The sequence below is a fragment of the Castor canadensis genome, chromosome 4, assembly GCF_047511655.1.
Source record: "Castor canadensis chromosome 4, mCasCan1.hap1v2, whole genome shotgun sequence".
Lineage (NCBI taxonomy): Eukaryota > Metazoa > Chordata > Mammalia > Rodentia > Castoridae > Castor > Castor canadensis.
In genome coordinates this window covers 113,845,640-113,866,275 of record NC_133389.1, presented here as the reverse complement: position 1 = coordinate 113,866,275, position 20,636 = coordinate 113,845,640, and the positions used below count along the sequence as shown (strand labels likewise).

Here is a 20,636-nt window from a genome sequence, read left to right as displayed (position 1 = left end):
AGTTTTGTCTATTCAAGGTCACACAGGATGGGCTTGCCTTTCCTAGCAACATGTGCAAAATGTCCACAGGGAAGCTCATTAGAGACTCAGTGCCAGGTTGGTCACATACTTGGGCTAGTTACCCTTTGTACCAAAATTCTAGACCCTGAAGAAAAGCTGGTATTTGGCATAAACCGTATCATTAGCACAAATAGTTTAGGTCCAGTGAGTGGGGGATGCCTCCTGAATTCCAATTTCTCAATGCCTGACAAGAACCAACCTTGAATGCAAACCTTTCAAAGGATAGCACTCAAGCCTACTGTGTTGTCTTTTGTGCACATATAATAATATAGAAATTAAGAAAATTAAACATTTATAAAAGGAGGAATTAATAAATAATCTTAAAGAATCTGGAGTTTAGTGTGATAATGACAGAAAGTGTTTATTGAACTTAGCAACATGGGGATCATTGGTAACCAGTCACAGCAGTTTCATTAAAGGGGTGACAGTAGACATCAAGCCAATAATTGATTAATAGCAGATTATAGCTTTCAGATATTATGCTTTCTTAAGGAGGACAGAAAACTAGGAATTTTTCAGTTGTGAAAGACTGAGATGAGTTTTGGTTGAAGCGAAAGAGTCAATAAAATGAGAGAGGTGAATTGAAGAGTAAAGATAATAATTAATAGTAAAAGGTTCTAATGATATTGGAGAAGTTCCATTAAAGACAAAGGAACTACCTTTGAAGACTGGGCCAGTGAGGGAAAGGCAGTGTCATAAAGGGATGTGTGCATTGTGGGTGTTTGGAGAAAGCTACCATAAGTCAGGGGAATGGACATCTATGAAAGGTTGGCATTTACCTTTTACCAAACTGGAATGCTAAAAATAATGAAAAGCTGCAGAATGACACTTAAAAAAAACAACATCCAGTGAGTCATGCCTTATGATCTTAATGCCAGGAGTATTTAGCTAACTAAGTCTAGAAAGAACTTTTCTCCTTTCTTGCTTTAATTCAGTCTTGGAACAGAACAAACAAAGGTTTACAGTAATGAATTTATTGATTGAATCTATGAAAATAATATCCAGTAAGGACAAATGAGAGATTATTAAATCAAATTTATGACTAACTCGAGTAATGTAGAACTTAACAAAATAATGTGTAATATAATTCTTTTTCTTAAATAAAAATAGCATAAATACAAAATGTTTTCATACATTCTCCCTCTCCAGTATTAAGTTTTCAACCAGAATAATAAAAACCACTAGAGTAATTTTCTCAGTCTGTCTCTCTGTCTGACACACACACACAGTACTGGGGTTTGAACAATTCAGATTCATGCTTGCTAGGCAGGTGCTTCTACTGCTTGAGTTATACCCTGACCCCCTTTTTTATTTTTCAAATTTCTGTAATTACCCTCAATAAAGTTTTTAGTGTACATTACAGTATTGTTGATGATAGGCATAGTGTTTTATAGCAGCTCTGTAGAACTTACTCATCTTGTGTAACTGAAACTTTATACTATTGAATCATAGCACCACCATCACCTTATCTCCCTTCACCCCAACAGTCACCATTCTACTCTAGATAGCTTAGTGATTGAAGCACCAAGAATCTGAACTTCCATAACTGGCTTAGTTTGCTCATGTTGTCACATGTGGCGGGACTTCTTTCTTTTTTAAGTCTGGGTAATATTCCATTGTACTTATATACCACATTTTGATTATCTGTTCATCTGTCAATAGACAGTTCTGCCCTTTGGCTACTGTGAATAATGCTGCAAAGAAATGCAAGGGCAAACATCTCTTCAAGGTCTGGATTTGAGTCCTTTTGGATATCCAGAAGATATTTCTCCAAGTAAATAAATTGTTGGGATCCTATTGCAAGTAATTCCACAATGTTTTGAGGAACCTTCATACTGCTATCCTTTAGTGGCTGCACTATTTAACACTCCCACCAGCAATGCAGAAGGGTTCCAATTTCTCCATACTCTCACTAGCACTTTTTTCTTTGTTTTCTTTCTTTCTCTTTTTGATAATAGTCACCCTATCAATTGTGAGATAATATTTCATTGTGGCTTTTATTTGCATTACTCTGATAATTAGTGATGTTGAACCACTTTTCATACACTTGTTTGTTATTTGTATGTCTTTGAAAGATGTCTACTCAGATCCTTTGCCCATTTTCTAATTAGGTTATCTTTTTTTTTTTCTAGTTCACAAATATTTTCCCATTCTGTAGGTTGCCTTTTCAGTCTATTGTCTCCTTTGCTATACAGTCTTTTAGTTTGATAGGGTCCCACTTGTTTATTTTTGCTTTGACTGTGCTTATTGTATTCTCTACAGTGAAATTAAATTCACTACTTTTAAGAATACCAATCCAAAAAGAAACCTACATTGAGATTTGTTGCAGAACTAGATGTTTCCTAATGTTATAAATTTATTTATTTTAAGAGATGGTCTCACTGTGTTGCTCAGGCCCGCCATAGACTCCTGGGCTCAAGCAATTCTTTCATGGCCTCCTGACTAGCTTGGGACTATAGGCATGTACCACCATGTCCAGACATACTTGACTTTCTAAACCCTTAGGTCATATACATTCATCTTGTGGCAAATAATATGAGAAGTGTAATTTCCCAAAGATACCATAATTTGCCTTATTTTCAAGTACAGCTGTTTTGATAGCAGTAATTAAACTTTTTTAACCAAGAATAGTTATCTTTTCACACAATTAGTGTCTTCTTTCAGCATTTAATATTATAAATTGTTTTGGCAGAACACAGTAGTTCATGTGTACAACCCCAACCCCTTAGGAGATAGAGATTGGAAGGATCTCCGTCAAGACCAGTCCAGGCAAAAAGTTAGTCAGACTCCATCTCAATCAATAACCCAGTAGTGGTGGCACTTGCCTGTAATTGCAGCTATGCGGGAGGCCATAGGTATGGTCTGAGGCTGGCCCCAGGCAAAAATATAAGAACCTTCCTAAAAAATAACTGAAGCAAAAGAAAGGGCTGGGGTGTTACTCAAGTGGTAGAGTGCCTGCCTAGCAAGTATGAGTAAACACATCAGTTCTCCAAAAATAGGTTTAGCTTCTTGATTATAGCTAGAGTTATCAGTACAGTAGTCATATTCCTTATAGGATTAATTACTGGGAGGTTCTCCATTAAGACCCATGTGATCCCTGTAAATTATAAAATATGTCCCTTGGCTGTGAGGGCAGTCTGGCTATGACATCTTTCACTGCATTGATCACCGGGTTCGTTCTGCCAGTCTGGCTGACTTTGCAGGTTCCCCTTCCTCATTCATTGCTCCATGTGTGTCCCTTCCAAAGCTGCATGATTGGTCAAAGAAGACTACCTTCCAGATACAGGAGGACTTCTTCTTTGGTCAAGGATATATAAGTAACTGTACCTCCAAACAAGAAGATACTGGCTGCCCTAAAACTAAGTCATAGCCCTTTGTCTCTGGATGATTCCCTTTTCTGCTCACTCTTCATTCCTTCCATACATAGACTTTTCTCCTAATAGTGAAAAAAGTAATTTTAGTGGGCTAAGTGTCTATGTAGCTCAGTGACACTTGCCTAGCTTTCAGCAGGCCCTGGCTCAATCCCCATCATCACACACACACATACTCACACTATGTTTAGTTAATTTGGCTACTACATGACTACTTTGATGTGTCATTCCAAATACTTATATTGTATTTTTACATAAGCAAATTATCAAACATTTGCCCTGATGATCAAAAGAAGATCTCAATTGTCTAACATTATCTATTATTTAGATACTCCTTCTTCATATTTAGAGGACCAAGTTAAAAGGCATTTAGGAGTATTATTTGTGCTAACAGTAACATAAATTTTAATTGGGATTAAAAGATAGCTTAAAAGACAATAGACCCTTAAATCTTGACTCTCAGATACATATTTAATTATTTACTCTAAGTTGATCTTTTGAACTGGTGTGGTGGTCCACACCTGTAATCCTAACTGTTCAAGGAGCCCAAATTAGGATCAAGGTTCAAGGTCAGGCCAGGCAAAAAGTCAGCAAGACCCCATCTCAACCAGTAGCTAGACATGGTCATATATGTCTGTCATTCCAGCTACACAGGAAGCATAGATGGATCGTAGTCTAGGCTAACACAGGCGAAAATTCAAGACCCTGCTCCAAAAAATAGCTAAAATCAAAAAGGGCTGGTGGCGTGGCTCACATGGCAGCCTAGCAAGCATGAGGCTCTAAATTCAACCCCCCAGTACCACCACCAAAGAAAAAAGGTTTTAAGACTGGGGCTGTAACTCAGTGGTAGATCAGTAGCCTGTGCAAGGTCCTGGGTTCAATCCCCAGCACAGAAAAAAAAAAAATAATTCATTTTTGAAACAGAAAGTTGAGAATTTACCACTTGGAGGCACAGTGCATCTCCTACTTCTCTGCATATGTATATGAGGAATTCACTAAATTTCTGCTGATTGATTGAGTAGATAAAACTTAAGAAGAGGTAAATGATAATGTATTTTATTTTGTTCAGGATGAAGGTGACCAAGCAGCAAGTGTTGAAGAACTAGAAAAACAAATTGAAAAACTGAGTAAAGTAAGCACTTTTCATAATGTTCACTTTTTTAATAGTGTTTTAAAAATCTACATTGTATAGAATTTGTTTTTCTGACTTCTAAGTAAAAGCAAGTTTTTTGTAAGTAATTAAAATGAACTCTAGAAAGAGCCTCACAGTTAATTCTTAAAAGTTTAATGGTGAGATTAAAAGTCTGCCTGTTAGGATATGATATTGAGCTTAATCAGAATCTATGAAGAAAAGGTTCTATATATGTCAGTTTTTCATATAAATACAAACTATCAGTAAAGACATAGTTTTATTGGAATTTGATACTTAAAAGATGTTTTGAATTTCATTGCTATAGTTTCAGCATCATAGGTTTTATTTTAAATTTGTGTTTGGAGATTTTATTTTTACTGGATTTATAAATAGTACATACTTATGCATTTAGCATTAAAATTTCAGTAGCGTTAGTGAAATTTAAGATGAGCATTTAAAAAAAATGAATTTTCAGTCTATGAAATGCTTTTATATATCAATGTTCTAGTCTCAGCTTTATCTCAAAATTTTATCATATGTTGTCTAGGTTTATAGCATGAATCTAAAAATAGGCAAAAGTAGGGTGGAAAATTATGTAAGTATTATTGGTTATCTATCTAATCAATAGAATTGAGCCAATTTGCTTTTGGCTCTATAAAATACTTGATCATATATATAAGATTACATTTTACATGTTTAAGGCATGTTTTGTTATAAGATTCTTGATAAAACTTACACTTTTAACCCATTCCTATAAAAATATCCCTGTTATCCTTAAAATAATTTGTCTTTATTAATGTTACTAAAATTAGAATTAAGAATTTAATTTTTAACCCTTTTGCTATCTTTTCCCAATAGTGAAATTTATCTATGGTAAGGGCAAATAAGTGTACTGTCACCTATATGTTAATTTTTAAAGCATTTAGAATCCATAAGGTAATTATACATATTGTTTTTAACAGCAACAGAGTCAGTACAGAAGGAAGCTCTTCGATGCTTCTCACTCATTACGTTCAATGATGTTCGGACAGGATCGCTACAGACGCCGATACTGGATTCTTCCCCAGTGTGGGGGGATTTTTGTAGAAGGCATGGAGAGTGGTGAAGGTAGGAACTATTAATGTATTATAAAGTACAGTACTAAATAAGACACTATGCTTGGGCATGGCTTAAGTTCAAACTCCAATACTGCCAAAAAATAAGACACTGAATTTTTTTTTGCCTGTTTTTTGTGGGACTGGGGTTTGAATTCAGGGCTTCGCACTTTCTTTCTTTTTTTTTTTTTTTTTCATTTTTCTTTTATTATTCATATGTGCATACAAGGATTGGTTCATTTCTCCCCACTGCCCCCACCCCCTCCCTTACCACCCACTCCGCCCCCTCCCTCTCGCCCCCTCCAATAACCAGCAGGAACTATTTTGCCCTTATTTCTAATCTTGTTGTAGAGAGAGTATAAGCAGTAATAGGAAGGAACAAGAGTTTTTGCTGGTTGAGATAAGGATAGCTATACAGGGCATTGACTCACATTGATTTCCTGTGCGTGGGTGTTACCTTCTAGGTTAATTCTTTTTGATCTAACCTTTTCTCTAGTACCTGTTCCCCTTTTCCTATTGGCCTCAGTTGCTTTAAGGTATCTGCTTTAGTTTCTCTGCGTTAAGGGCAACAAATGCTAGCTAGTTTTTTAGGTGTCTTACCTATCCTCATCCCTCCCTTGTGTGCTCTCGCTTTTATCATGTGCTCATAGTCCAATCCCCTTGTTGTGTTTGCCCTTGATCTAATGTCCACATATGAGGGAGAACATATGATTTTTGGTCTTTTGGGCCAGGCTAACCTCACTCAGAATGATGTTCTCCAATTCCATCCATTTACCAGCGAATGATAACATTTCGTTCTTCTTCATGGCTGCATAAAATTCCATTGTGTATAGATACCACATTTTCTTAATCCATTCGTCAGTGGTGGGACATCTTGGCTGTTTCCATAACTTGGCTATTGTGAAGAGTGCCACAATAAACATGGATGTGCAGGTGCCTCTGGAGTAACAGTCTTTTGGGTATATCCCCAAGAGTGGTATTGCTGGATCAAATGGTAGATCGATGTCCAGCTTTTTAAGTAGCCTCCAAATTTTTTTCCAGAGTGGTTGTACTAGTCTACATTCCCACCAACAGTGTAAGGGGGTTCCTTTTTCCCCGCATCCTCGCCAACACCTGTTGTTGGTGGTGTTGCTGATGATGGCTATTCTAACAGGGGTGAGGTGGAATCTTAGCGTGGTTTTAATTTGCATTTCCTTTATTGCTAGAGATGGTGAGCATTTTTTCATGTGCTTTCTGGCCGTTTGAATTTCTTCTTTTGAGAAAGTTCTGTTTAGTTCACGTGCCCATTTCTTTATTGGTTCATTAGTTTTGGGAGAATTTAGTTTTTTAAGTTCCCTGTTTATTCTGGTTATCAGTCCTTTGTCTGATGTATAGTTGGCAAATATTTTCTCCCACTCTGTGGGTATTCTCTTCAGTTTAGAGACCATTTCTTTTGATGAACAGAAGCTTTTTAGTTTTATGAGGTCCCATTTATCTATGCTATCTCTTAGTTGCTGTGCTGCTGGGGTTCCATTGAGAAAGTTCTTACCTATACCTACTAACTCCAGAGTATTTCCTACTCTTTCTTGTATCAGCTTAAGAGTTTGGGGTCTGATATTAAGATCCTTAATCCAGTTTGAGTTAATCTTGGTATAGGGTGATATACATGGATCTAGTTTCAGTTTTTTGCAGACTGCTAACCAGTTTTCCCAGCAGTTTTTGTTGAAGAGGCTGCTATTTCTCCATCGTATATTTTTAGCTCCTTTGTCAAAGATAAGTTGCTTATAGTTGTGTGGCAGGGCTTCGCACTTTCAAAGCAGGCACTCTACTCCTTGAACCACACCTCCAGTCCATTTTGCTCTGATTAATTTGGAGGTGGGATCTCTCAAACTATTTTGCCCTGGCTGGCCTCGAACCACAGTCCTCCTGATCTCAGCCTCCTAGGTAGCTAGGATTACAGACGTGAGCCACCAGTGCCCAGCTTGAGTGTGCTTTATTTATAAACCTCAATTCTCATTCCTTTTAAGCCCTGTCACCAATAAGTATTTCCTCATTGCCATGATTTTTCTTCTTCCACTTTTTCTGATATCAAATATAACCTATTTTTCTTATATAGAGGGCAAAGATCTTCATTTATTTTACATTTCACAACAGCTACTCTGGAATTTCTCTTCCAGAGTCAAACTTTCAAACATGTGACTTACTCTTATATATTATAACAGACATCAGAGTTTGCCCTATCTTCCCTCCTAAAGCACTGCCATCAACGTTTAGATTCACCTTCCCCCCTAGGAGTCATGAAAATCTCTAAGTTGATTAGGAAAAAGAATAAAACCCAGTTTCACCCACATTACCACTTTAGGGCTTCTGCCATCCTTAAGCATGGCTACCAAGACCATCCTAATTCTGCCAAGTAAATTAATCACTGTCCCAAGGAGAAATTTTTCTACCTTCATTTCCTCCCCTTCCAGAAAGCCAGGTCATCAGGATTTTGCTAGGCAGATGCTCTATTGCTTGAGCCATGCTTCCAGCCCTGGCATCAGGATTTTTTGGACACCAACTGTTCTGCAGAATACATGGTCACACAAACCACAAGTGACACACACTATGCTAATAGAAGCAAAGTTTGTTAGTGAAGGCAACTTAGAAGCCGAGAAGTAACAATGCAAATGTCTTCTAGTACCCTCTAGTGGTTCTGCAGGATTTAGATGTGGGACAAGACCACTCCAAGAGATAAAACACTGTACCCCACAACTTGCTCTGTACTTAGGAGTTAGTCTGAGAAAGTGTGGAGAGCACTTAATTTCTTTGAGCTAACGGTAAACAGCTCAAAGAGCCTTTGAATACAGAAACAGTGTTTTGCAGTATGCATACAAAGCATCAAAATCTGTACACCATGGACCCTGAGAACAGAATTATCTTCAGCTAAATGCCCTGCTGTCCTTCTGCTGGCTCTCAAGAAAGTGGAAAGGAAGAAAGCCCACAGCAACTTAGCTAAAATCAAGGCTTCGTTCCCCTTCCATTTAGTATCTTTTTTTTTTTTGGCAGTTGAAATCAGGGCCTCAAGCTTGATTGAGCCACTCTCCTGGCCCTTTTTGCATTGGTTATTTTTGAGATCAGCTCTTCCTTTATGCCCAGGCTAGCCAGGATTATGATCTTCCTATTTGTTCTTCCCTGCCTATCAGGGATGACATATGTATGCTCCGTGGCAGTCAGCCACTGGTTGAGATAGGATCTCATGAACATTTTGCCTAGGCTCACCTTGAACCATGATCCTCATGATCTCAACCTTCCCAAGTAGCTAGAATTATAGGTGTGAGCTATCACATCCAACTTCATTATCTTTTTTGAAAAACCCATTTGAGCCACCTATAATCCTAGCTACTAAGAAGGCTAAGACCAGGAGGATTATAGTTCAAGACCAGCCTAAGCAAAAAGTCAGCAAGACTCCATTTCAACCAGTGAAAATCTGAGCTCAGTGTTTGATTCTTGTTTACTTCTTGTTTGCTTATCTACTCATCTAGTGAGATTTATTATTTTCTATATTTCCACAATCCCATTATCTTCCTCTTCTGTGTGTAGGATTCAGGTAAGTGTCTTCTTCAGCAATGGTTTATTGGACATGAATTGATACAGTTTTATTATGGAAGGTTTTTAAATGTCTGCTTCAGCCATAACAGTTTTTTTTTTCCATTTTTATTTTATTATTCATATGTGCATACAAGGCTTGGTTCATTTCTCCCCACTGCCCCCACCCCCTCCCTTACCACCCACTCCGCCCCCTCCCTCTCCCCCCGCCTCAATACCCAGCAGAAACTATTTTGCCCTTATTTCTAATTTTGTAGAGAGAGTATAAGCAATAATAGGAAGGAACAAGGGTTTTTGCTGGTTGAGATAAGGATACCTATACAGGGCATTGACTCACACTGATTTCCTGTGCGTGGGTGTTACCTTCTAGGTTAATTCTTCTTGAACTAACCTTTTCTCTAGTACCTGTTCCCCTTTTCCTATTGGCCTCAGTTGCTTTAAGGTATCTGCTTTAGTTTCTCTGCGTTAAGGGCAACAAATGCTAGCTAGTTTTTTAGGTGTCTTACCTATCCTCACCCCTCCCTTGTGTGCTCTCGCTTTTATCATGTGCTCATAGTCCAATCCCCTTGTTGTGTTTGCCCTTGATCTAATGTCCACATATGAGGGAGAACATATGATTTTTGGTCTTTTGGGCCAGGCTAACCTCACTCAGAATGATGTTCTCCAATTCCATCCATTTACCAGCGAATGATAACATTTCGTTCTTCTTCATGGCTGCATAAAATTCCATTGTGTATAGATACCACATTTTCTTAATCCATTCGTCAGTGCTGGGGCATCTTCAACCATAACAGTTTAGCAGTTGTCTTTTGGTTTTTTTTTTTTTTTCAGGGCTTGAAATACATCATTCCATGCCCCCCTTTAAAAGTTTCTGTTGAGAAATCTGCTGTTATTCTGATGGGTTTTCCCTTTATAAGTGACTTGGTACTTGACCCTTGAAGCTTTCAATATTCTTTTCTTATTCTACATACTTAAGTTTTTTGGTTTGTTTTTGGTTTTTTTTGGGGGGAGGTGCAGGTCTTTGTCTGTTTGTTTACATATAATAACAGCCTTAGAAAAGTTCTTTTCTTGTCTTCTCTTTTTGGAGTCCTAAATGCCAAAGAGTCCAGGAGTACCTGGATGACCATCTCTTTCTCAAGATTTGGGACGTTTTATGCTACTATTTTATTGAATAGGTTTCCTATGCCTTTAGCTTGCACCTCTTCTCCTTCCTCCATGCCCTTTAGTAATTGGTTTGGTCTTCTAATTGTGTCCCAGAGGTCTTACATGTTCCACTCATACTTCATTAATTTTTCTTTTTTTAATCTCCTCTGTGTGTTCTAATACAGCTATCTACCTTACCTTTAAGCCTGAGATTTTGTCTTTGTTTTGGTCTAGTCTACTGGAGAGACTTCCAACTGAATTTTGTTTGGATTTCCCCCTTCCTTCCCTGTCTCCCAGTTCTGGGGTATTTTGAACTGATGACCCTATGTTTGGTAGGCATGCTTCATCACTTGAGCCACACCTCTAGCCCTTACTGCTTTTTAAGTTTATTTTTCAGGTAGGGTCTCACTATTTTTCCGTGGGCTGGCCTTGGATCATACTCCTTCTATCTGTGCCTCCTGTGTAGCTGGTATTCTAGGCACATGCCACCATGCTTGTTTGTTGAGATCAGGTCTCACCAACTTTTTCAGAAGGCTGGCCTCAAACCACGATCTCCCAATCTATGCCTCCAGATAGCTGAGATTATAGGCATGAGCACGGTATCTTTGTGCTTTCCATTTCCAGAATTTCAATTTAATTTTTTTTCAGAATTTCTATATGTTTAATTGCTTATTCATCTCTTGCATTGTTCTTTATTTTGTACAGTTTTTTATTTGAGTATTTTTGGAATTCATTCTTACAATCATTTTCTTGAATTCTTTGAGATTTCACTCTTCACTGTTGTGTTTGTTGCTGTGGCATTTTGGAGGAGTTGTGTGGCCTTGTTTTTCATATTTCTTGTGTTTTTGCATTGGGATTTACATATCTGAGGCCAAACCATCGGTTGGAAGTTTGAATCACCTGAGTCTTTCAATTGAAGTATTCTCAGGCAGGCCAACTTAGTGACCTGGTTGAGATCCTGTTTCTCATAACTTGACTGGGGGTATGGCTCAATTGTCAAGTATTCACCCATGTGCTAAGGGCATTGGGCCTGATCCCCATCAGTGCTCAGATCAAGGCAAACTAGCTGGAGTCTGTTATAGAGAAATGGTTTTGCATTTCTTTGCATTCACTATAGAAGCTCCCCTTCTTTGTATACTGGGAGCCACTGTTTGCCACAGGAAGCTATACAATGAGTGGGTTAGGCAGTTTTCTACTTGCTTTACAAGCCACCAAGTTTGTATTCCAAGAGACAGCAAGTATCCAAACCCAGGGTGACCCCCAGTGAGTTCTGCACTGGCAAAGGAAATACGGGACATACGTATTCTGCCTTCTGGTCTCAGTGCTTTCAGGCTGTGCCCAGCAATTCACTTCCGTATGTAGGTATAAAGTCTGCAGAAGTCGTGATTTGGAGGGTCTGGACTTGGGGCCCTCAGTCCTGCCTGGCAGCAAACAACACGTGGGAATGTAGTTTCCAGAAGTGAACCTCTGTGCTTTCAGACCCTGCCCAGAAGTTCATCTCCTTGTGAGGGGGAGAAGGAGGCTATGGATCATGTGATTCAGAGTTGTCTGGCATCTGACCTCAGACCCACCTAGCAGCCAATACATGCAGCCAGAAGGCAGTCCCTAGAGGTCAAAGATTATATCAACCACAGCTCAATGCTTTGTTTCTGCTGTGGTCCTCAGGCTATGGGACTTGTTCCTCACCAGAGAGGGCACCCACTCTCCAACCACCACTCCCTTTGCTGCCAGAGCTCCCCCTCTGCTTGAACTTCTCTGCAGGTCCATGTCAGACCCTTTCTTTCTCCATGACCATTTCTCATGGCCATCTCTCACTTAGACCAATTGTGGCAAGGTGTCCCAAGACTCCCTGAGCCATAATTGTTCCTTCTTTTCAAGCCCCCATAGTAGTTCTGTCTCAAACAAAAGGCCCTTCTCCCAAGATGGCAGCTTACTATAGTTCTCCGGGATGAAGGGAGCAATACAATGTCTTTCTTCACCATACTGGCACAAACACTGTCTCACTAACTCCCTATGCTGGGTTTAAGGCTTGCAGGAGGTGGGAAATTATCCTGAAGCAGGAATTGCCAGTCTGTTGCCAGGGCTGTCAGACTTACCTGTGATTGCATCTTCAGCTTGCCCTCCCCATCCTGGGGAGCTGGGGATAGAACTTAGAACTATTTGCTCCTTTTCTCTGTTGCCTCTGTTTCTCTGGGCTTTTCTGCTATCTTGCCAACTCTTTTGTGATTCCCAATGCTATTCCTCTCTTTTTGTCTTCAGAGTATAGATGTTTTTGTTACCCAACTATTCTCATTCACAAATCCAAATGGCAGACACTTCTACTCCAACATCTTGACCCATCTCCAATGTCAGTCATCTTTTTTCCTACTGGGAAGCCATTTTCCTACACAGACTTCCTTTAGTCTTCATCATAATATCAAGATGTCTACTAGGAGCTGGGTCATGGTAGCACTATCAACACAAAGAGAGGCAAAAGGGGCTGGCAGAGGAGCTCAAGTGGTAGTACACCTCCCTGGAAAGTGTGAGGCCCTGAGTTCAAATCCCAGTACTGCAAAAAAAGGAAAGGAAGGAGAGTTAAAAAATAGAAAACTATTTAAAATTAAAAATCTCTTTATCCTAAATATCCTGTATAGACTCAATTTTAAAAAATAATTTTGTATTTTAATTAGAGGTTTAACTATTTATAATTAAACAGTTTAAATATAAAAATCATAGCTATGACTATTATCTACTCAGCCTACTTTATTAGATATAAACCAGTATTTATATTTTTACACTAGTAAAAATTGATGTTTTAAAAAATATTTGACAGCAGTTTTTAAGAATTTAGTTCTCAGAATAGGTCGCATACAAATATTAGTACTCCCTGACTAGCCAACGACTTGCAGGAAGTTACAGAATTTGTGAAGAGAATATGAGTTTATGAAGAGGTATGTGAAGAGAATATCTTTTCAGAAGTGCCTAAAAGTCATAATGAGATAAAATTTTTTCTAGCTGCTTTTAAGACTTTTCTCCACCATTGATTTTGACCAATTTGGTTATGGTGCATATTGGTGTAGTTAACTTCTTGTTTCTTTTGCTTAGAGTTTGTTCAGTTTCTTAGATCTGTGAGTTACAGTTTTCTACAAATTCAAAATTTTTTCAACTGATTTTCTTTTCAAAATTTAATATCCTTCTCTGCTAGTCCTATCTTATCAGTTCTGGGTCCATTTTGATTGATTGGTTGGTTGGTTGATTATTCTAATTATGTGTAATATTTCCTGTTGCTTACATGTCCACTAATTTTATTGGATACCAAACACTGGATTTTACCTTGTTGGATGCTGGATGTTTTTTAATTCTCATAAATGTTCTTGAGCTTTGTTTAACTGAGACATAGTTAAGTTACTTGAAAAAAGTTTGATCCTTTCAGGTCTTACATTTTAAATTTGTTAGAACTAGAATGGTTTTCAGTCTAGGGATAATTATCCCCTGTCAGTGAAGCAAGATTCTTCTGTGTACTCTACTTAATGCCTGTGAATCTTTTCCCATTGGGTTGGTAGGAATGAACAGATACTATTTCCATGCTTTGTGTGCATCTACCGCTCTTCCCTATAATCTTTTCAGGTGGTTTTTCTGCCTGGCCTGAAGTAGGTTCCTCACACACATGTGCTGATCATTATAGATTACTTGAGGGCCCCTTCTGCAGATCTGTAGACTTCTCTCTCTGCAACAGCTCTCATATTCCCAGAATAAATTCCTGAACATGATAACCATCCCAGTTCCATCCCCTCAGCAGTCTTCCAGGCTTTACCTGGATTTCTGCTCCCTGTGTAGAAACCTGGAAACTACCCAAGGTAGTAATCTAGATAATCATAGGACTTAAGTGAGTTTCTTTTCCAAATGACGTCTAGTTCCTTGCACACTGCCATTTCATATACCTTTTTTTGTTGTTTATGGTTGTTTTATAAAGAGGATAAATCTACTCCGTGTTACTCTTTATTGGTCAGAACTATTCTAATGTTTAGGTAATTTCAGTTAGAAGTAATTTATAAAGAGAAATATGTGAAGTCACATGCCTGTGGCTCACACCTGTAGTCCTAACTTCTGGGAGACAGAGATTGGAAGGATCACAATTCAAGGCCAACCAAGGCAAAAAGTTTATAAGACCCCATCTCAGCCAACAGCTGGGCATGGTGGTGTGCATCTGTAATCCCAGGTACACAAAAGGCTGAGATCAGGAGGATTGCGTTTGAGGACATCCCAGGTTTAAAAAGTTCATTAGACCTAGTCACAACAGAAAAAGCTAGACATTTTGGCACACACCTGTCATGCCAGCTAACATGAAGCCTAAAATAGGATGATCACAGTCCAGCACTGTGCAAAACAATGGGGGTGGTGGGGCTGGAGGTGTGCCTCAAGCAGAAGAGTACCTGCTTAGCAAGCATGAACCCCTGAGTTCAAACCCCAGTACTGTCAAAAAAAAAAAACAGACAGACAAGTATGTGAGAATTTTCAAATATTAATAGAGGACTGGCTTGATAAATTATGATATGCTCATAATAAAAGTATTTAGATGATCAAAAATGAAGTATAATTATGTGTTTTACCATGGAAACTCTCAGGGTATATCATTAGTGAAAATTAAATTCATTTCATGATTTAAGAAATATTTATTGAGCCCCTATTTTATGAAATTACCATGTACCATGTTACATATTTAGGATCTAATAATAAATAAGATAGATACTGTTCTACCTTTAAGCAGAGCATGTTGACTTAAATTCTGTTGTGAGCTGGGCTCATACCAATAATCATACCTACTTGAGAGACTGAGATTAGGAGAATCATGGTTCAAGGCCAGCCCTGGCAAATCATTCTTGAGGCTCCAATTCCAAAATAACTAGAGCAAAAATGAACTGGAGGTGTGGCTCAAGCGGTAGAGCACTTATTTTGCCCCATTCCCACAAAAAAATATTTCTATTGTGTGAGCAGGGGAGGTAATAGAAAAGAGATTATCATGTGTAGTGGTAAATTCTGTGAAGGAAATATATAGGTTGATATTGTAAAATGAATGGGAGGGGGAACACTTGTTTTAAATAAGGTGATCAGTGAAAACCTCTATGGAGAAATGACACTTTACCTGAGATATGAAGGATAAGGAGTCAGGGAACAAAGCAGAGAGAACAGCAAATACAAAGGCCCTGAAAAGGAGAGAAAGGAGGAACAAGGTTATTAAGAACAGAATAGTACAGAGACTACAGACATTAGATTATGTAGTGTTATAGACCCAAGCTGCAAAAAAGCATGTAATATTCCATTTATGTAATAGCCTACATAGTGTAATAAAATTTCTAGAAAGACATATAAATATGATTAACCATGGTTACTCCTAAAGAGTAGGAATGGAACTTGAAGAAAGTAGGGCAGAAACGGCTTATTTATACACTTCATTGCCGAATATTTTACCACAAAGGTCTATACTTTCCAAATTGAATAAAGTAATAGATTTATATTTTTAAATGAGTTCTTATAAGTTATCTTTAAAACAATAAACAAAAATGTGAATCCACTGTTCAAAAAGGAGAAATACCAATAAGCCTTTGAAAAGATATTCAGCCTACTAGTGATCAGAAATAATGCATTTTTTTTCACCTAGATAGTGGCAAAGACAAAAATATTGACAACATCCAGTTTTGTTAAGGGTATAGGCAGATAGATGCTCTCACGTACTTATTGATTGAAACTTTATAGAGAGCAGTTTGGCAATATATTTCAAGAACTCTGAAAAGTATGTATGAAAAGTCAGTATTGTTTTAGGAATTTAAATCAGAAAAAAGTCAAAGATGTGGATACAAGTCATTCGTCACTTACTACATGTTAGTAATAGTGGATAATTGAGCCCTGTTAATGTCTGTCAGTAAAAGACTGATTATTTAAATTATAATGTAGTCCACTGAATACTTTGTAGCTGTTAAAATTTATAATATGGTTATATATTTATTGACACTCAAGATGTCTACAGAATATTACTCAGTAAAACAGGTAGATTAGACTACTACAGGTGTGAGACTCCCTTTTAAAAAATTATATAGGCTTAGGTGCATTGAGAATTCCTGAAAGTTTTATACAAAACTATCAATAATAGCTTTTGCTGTAGTAGGCTTTTAATATATTTTAATTTTTATAATGAATATGCATCAATTTTCCAATGAGTTAAAAATAATCTTTTAAAAAGTTATTATGTGGAGCATTAGTTACTCCTGACAAGTTTATTTAAATATGCATATGTTTTGATAAATAATAAAACTTAAATATGATTGATCTGGACTAATTGATTTTCATAACATTTTAATTTTGTAGGACTAGAAGAAATTGCAAAGGAAAAAGAAAAACTTAAAAAGGTAGAAAGTATCCAAATTAAAGAAGAAATGTTTGAGACTTCTGGGGACACTTTAAATTGTTCAAATACAGATCACTGTGAGCAAAAGGAAGATCTTAAAGAAAAAGATAACACAAATCTGTTTCTTCAGAAACCTGGCTCTTTTTCAAAATTAAGCAAGCTTTTAGAAGTAGCTAAGATGCCTCCTGACTCAGATATTATGACCCCAAAACCAAATGTTAGTGCAAATGGGTGCACATTGTCTTACCAGAACAGTGGGAAACCTTCAGTGGGCAGCATTCCACCAGCAGCAACACAAAGCAACATGGAAAAGACCGACTCTAATTTGTTTAACACTGGCTCAAGTGGTACAGGGAAGTTCTACAGTCCTCTCCCCAATGACCAGTTATTAAAAACACTGACCGAAAAGAATAGACAATGGTTTAGCCTTTTGCCAAGAACACCTTGTGATGACACTTCACTTACTCACGCTGATTTGTCAGCTGATTCTTTGGTAACTCCTCAGTCTCAGCCACCATCTAAGTCACCTTCACCTGCCCCTGCTCCTCCTCTTGGGTCATCTGCTCAGAATCCTGTTGGCTTAAATCCATTTGCTTTATCACCTCTACAGGTGAGTACTGCTAGCTCAAACTCATTATGATATTGCTTTATTTAGTCTTTGACCCACTGAAGCTTTTCACTAGAGGGGGATTATTCCAGTAGTACAATGTCCTTGCCACAATCTGAAAATTGTCAGAATATCCGTCACCAAGCTTCATTAGAGCTACTGATTTCTAACCAATGTCTAAGTCTGCTTTAAATATTTTTTATGTTGCAGCATAGCTAAAGGCAAGAATACTTTTGGGAGCAAATAAAAACATGGAATATAACATTGCTATTGCTAATGTATGTAGTTTTCCTCCTAATTGAGATAAATGAAAAAGTATTCAGAATTTGAAAAATAATTTCAGACTCTAAACATTGTTCCCAACTCCTTTGATTAAGTCTACTTTTTACAAATGTTTTGGTTTTACAGATGAAAAGTGGAGTGTCTATGATGGGACTTCAGTTTTGTGGGTGGCCTGCTGGTGTGCTTACTTCCAATATTCCATTTACACCACCTTTACCTAATCTTGGATCAGGGTTGGGATTATCAGAAGGAAACGGTAATTCATTCTTGACTTCCAATGTTGCTTCAAGTAAAAGTGAATCTCCAGTACCTCAAAATGAAAAGTCCTCCTCAGCTCAACCACCAGCTGTTGAAGTAGCAAGACCAGTAGATTTTCCTAGTCCAAAACCTATTCCAGAAGGTAGGTACATCAAGATGGCTTACAGCCACTTATTTTCTCTCATTATTATGGATTCCTATATTGCAACTGAGTCTCTGATGTGCTGTTATTTCCTATTCAAAATATTTGTAAAAGATCCACATATTTATCTTGACTTAGAAATGCAGTTTGGTTGGTGGAGAATTATTGACCCAGAGGATCTAAAAACTTTGCTCAAAGTGCTACATCTTAGAGGAATAAGAGAAAAGGCATTACAGAAACAGATTCAGAAACACTTGGATTATATTACTCAAGCCTGTATCAAGAATAAAGATGGTATGTACCTAAGAAATTTCTGTTCTCTTGCTTAGTTATGCAAACTTTTTATCCTAAAATATACTTTAATATGCTTTAAATCTTACTTATTACTATTTTTTTTTTTTTTTTTGTCTTTTCTTTTTTGGTGCTGGGATCAAACCCAGGGCCTCACGCATGCTAGGCAAGCACTGTACCACCGAGCTACATCCCAGCCCACTTATTACTATTTTTTCTGTTTGGCTTAACAAAGAGTAACAATTTGTATTTCTTTAATTGATATTTCCTATGATTTTTAGCACACACACACATATTGTCTTGTGTCTTTTATAGAGATTGTTTCTATATGTTGTGAGATATACATGGTACCCCTGGAGTTTTATTCACTTTCTGGAAGAAATTACTGGGGGGGAAGTGAAGTGGATTTAAAAATTAATTTTTTTCTCAAATGTAGTTGCTATTATTGAATTAAATGAAAATGAAGAAAACCAGGTGACTCGAGATATTGTGGAAAACTGGTCAGTAGAAGAACAAGCAATGGAAATGGATTTGAGTATCCTCCAACAGGTAGAAGATCTAGAAAGGAGAGTTGCATCAGCAAGTTTGCAAGTGAAGGTAAAAATTGCTTGGAATAAAATCTGTGTTTAGGATAATGGAAGGTAACTACTTATTATATGCCTAACATACACCAGTTATAGTAAATGTTTTTTAGCTTATCTCATTTAATTCTCAAACAATAATTCCTCCCATCTTATAGGTAAGGAATCAGGCTTAGAGTAAATAACCTACCACTAGTCATATAACTAAGTGATTAATATGGATTCAAACCAAGCCTGTTTGACACTAAATCTTGCTACTTCCTTAATGGTATTCACAAATGTCACTTCTGGAATGGAATCCATTACCTGTAGCAAAATATCATAGCTTTCACCATGATAAATGCAGTGCTCAGTAAAGAATCTTATCTAACTCCTACAGTAGTGTTTTATATAGGACCAGGAACTCCCTTGTAGATAAACCATTGTATGTGTCAGACCTTCACTCTATATAATTTAAATTTGAAGAACAATAACAGGCATATGCAAATATATGTTATATTTTACAGACACAAACCCCCCACATATATTTGTAAAATGTATATACATTTTTCTAATGGCTGCAATGGACACTGATCAGAACTGGTCTTGAGTAGACAGGCAAAAGGAAAGCTTTACCTTTGTGCAAGAATTTTGGTTTTGAAAACAGGGTGTAAAGACCTTCCCACTGATAATAAGATGGTATATGTAAGAATAAGTCAACTGATAGGCATAGAAGACAGAGATACCTGCAAAGACTTAAAACAGCTAGTCTCTATGATACCTGTTTTATTCAGACTGAGAAATTCATAGCATCATACTATTCTGCCCAGTAATTAAAATTTTGCTTCATAATTAATTTTGAGGATCTCCAAAAAATAGTTTTCTAGAGCTAATAAAATATCCCTGTCTTGCCACAAACATACTTACTAGTGTTTGGAAGCAAAATTTATCATTTGTTGAAGTTACTGTGCTAGGAAACTATATGTCTCCTCCTTCTGGTATCATAATATAATATTAAAATGCCTCATTTATGTGGCATTTCAACAAGTGAACTCTTCCACACAAGTTAGTTTTCTGGAAAAATGAAAATTATTCCATTTGGTTCCATATTTTTTAACATTTGTTGGATCTCTTAGGTTATGTATTTCACTGCCTTCTTAAATTGAGAATCATGAGTATAATTTAAGTTATCTTGGTGTTAAATTATCTTGGTTGTTAATTTTCCAGTTTTCCTCCAACTTTTCCATCTAACTTGCCAATTCTAATTGACTATCAGTTTGGAAACTATATCATCAAGCTTCTAAAAATTGTGTTTACAGTCAGAATGCAGGCATACAACATTTTTCTGGTGACATAGTCAGATTTGAGTGCCAGTACCTTACCACATTGCTGGCTCCCTAAATGTCGTTGGCTATTTTCTCTGAAGCTGAAATAAGTGTAATTTACTATTTGAATGGGATATTTTAGTAATAAATGGGATATTTAGTTAATAAGGTATTTATGGATTATTCTATATTATTTTAAGGATTGAATTGTAATTGTTAGTCTTAAATACTCTAAGAAAATGTGATGGGAAAAGTAGTGAAAATCTTCATTTTCCTTAAAAAGAAAATAGAGTTATCTGTGTAGCTTATGGAACTAGCAACTATGAAAAAACATTAAACAAGTAGACTTGGGGGGGGAGCACGGGGCAGAAGTGGCCCCAACAATGTATGCACCTGTGAATAAATAAATTTAAAAAACAGGT

The 20,636-nt window shown here is 37.2% G+C and overlaps 1 protein-coding gene across 27 annotated transcripts in view; it reads left to right on the top strand.

Annotated features, from left to right (window-relative positions):
* The window catches only part of Baz2b (bromodomain adjacent to zinc finger domain 2B), a 274,349-nt gene that overhangs the window by 236,875 nt on the left and 16,838 nt on the right, over positions 1 to 20,636 (top strand). For all 27 annotated transcript variants that reach the window (XM_074070911.1, XM_074070908.1, XM_074070907.1 and 24 more), the window contains 6 exons: positions 4,501 to 4,563; positions 5,526 to 5,670; positions 16,710 to 17,359; positions 17,765 to 18,038; positions 18,177 to 18,332; positions 18,766 to 18,926. In XM_074070911.1, coding sequence (XP_073927012.1) covers positions 4,501 to 4,563; positions 5,526 to 5,670; positions 16,710 to 17,359; positions 17,765 to 18,038; positions 18,177 to 18,332; positions 18,766 to 18,926 — 1,449 coding nt within the window. The remainder of the gene's footprint in view (positions 1 to 4,500; positions 4,564 to 5,525; positions 5,671 to 16,709; positions 17,360 to 17,764; positions 18,039 to 18,176; positions 18,333 to 18,765; positions 18,927 to 20,636) is intronic.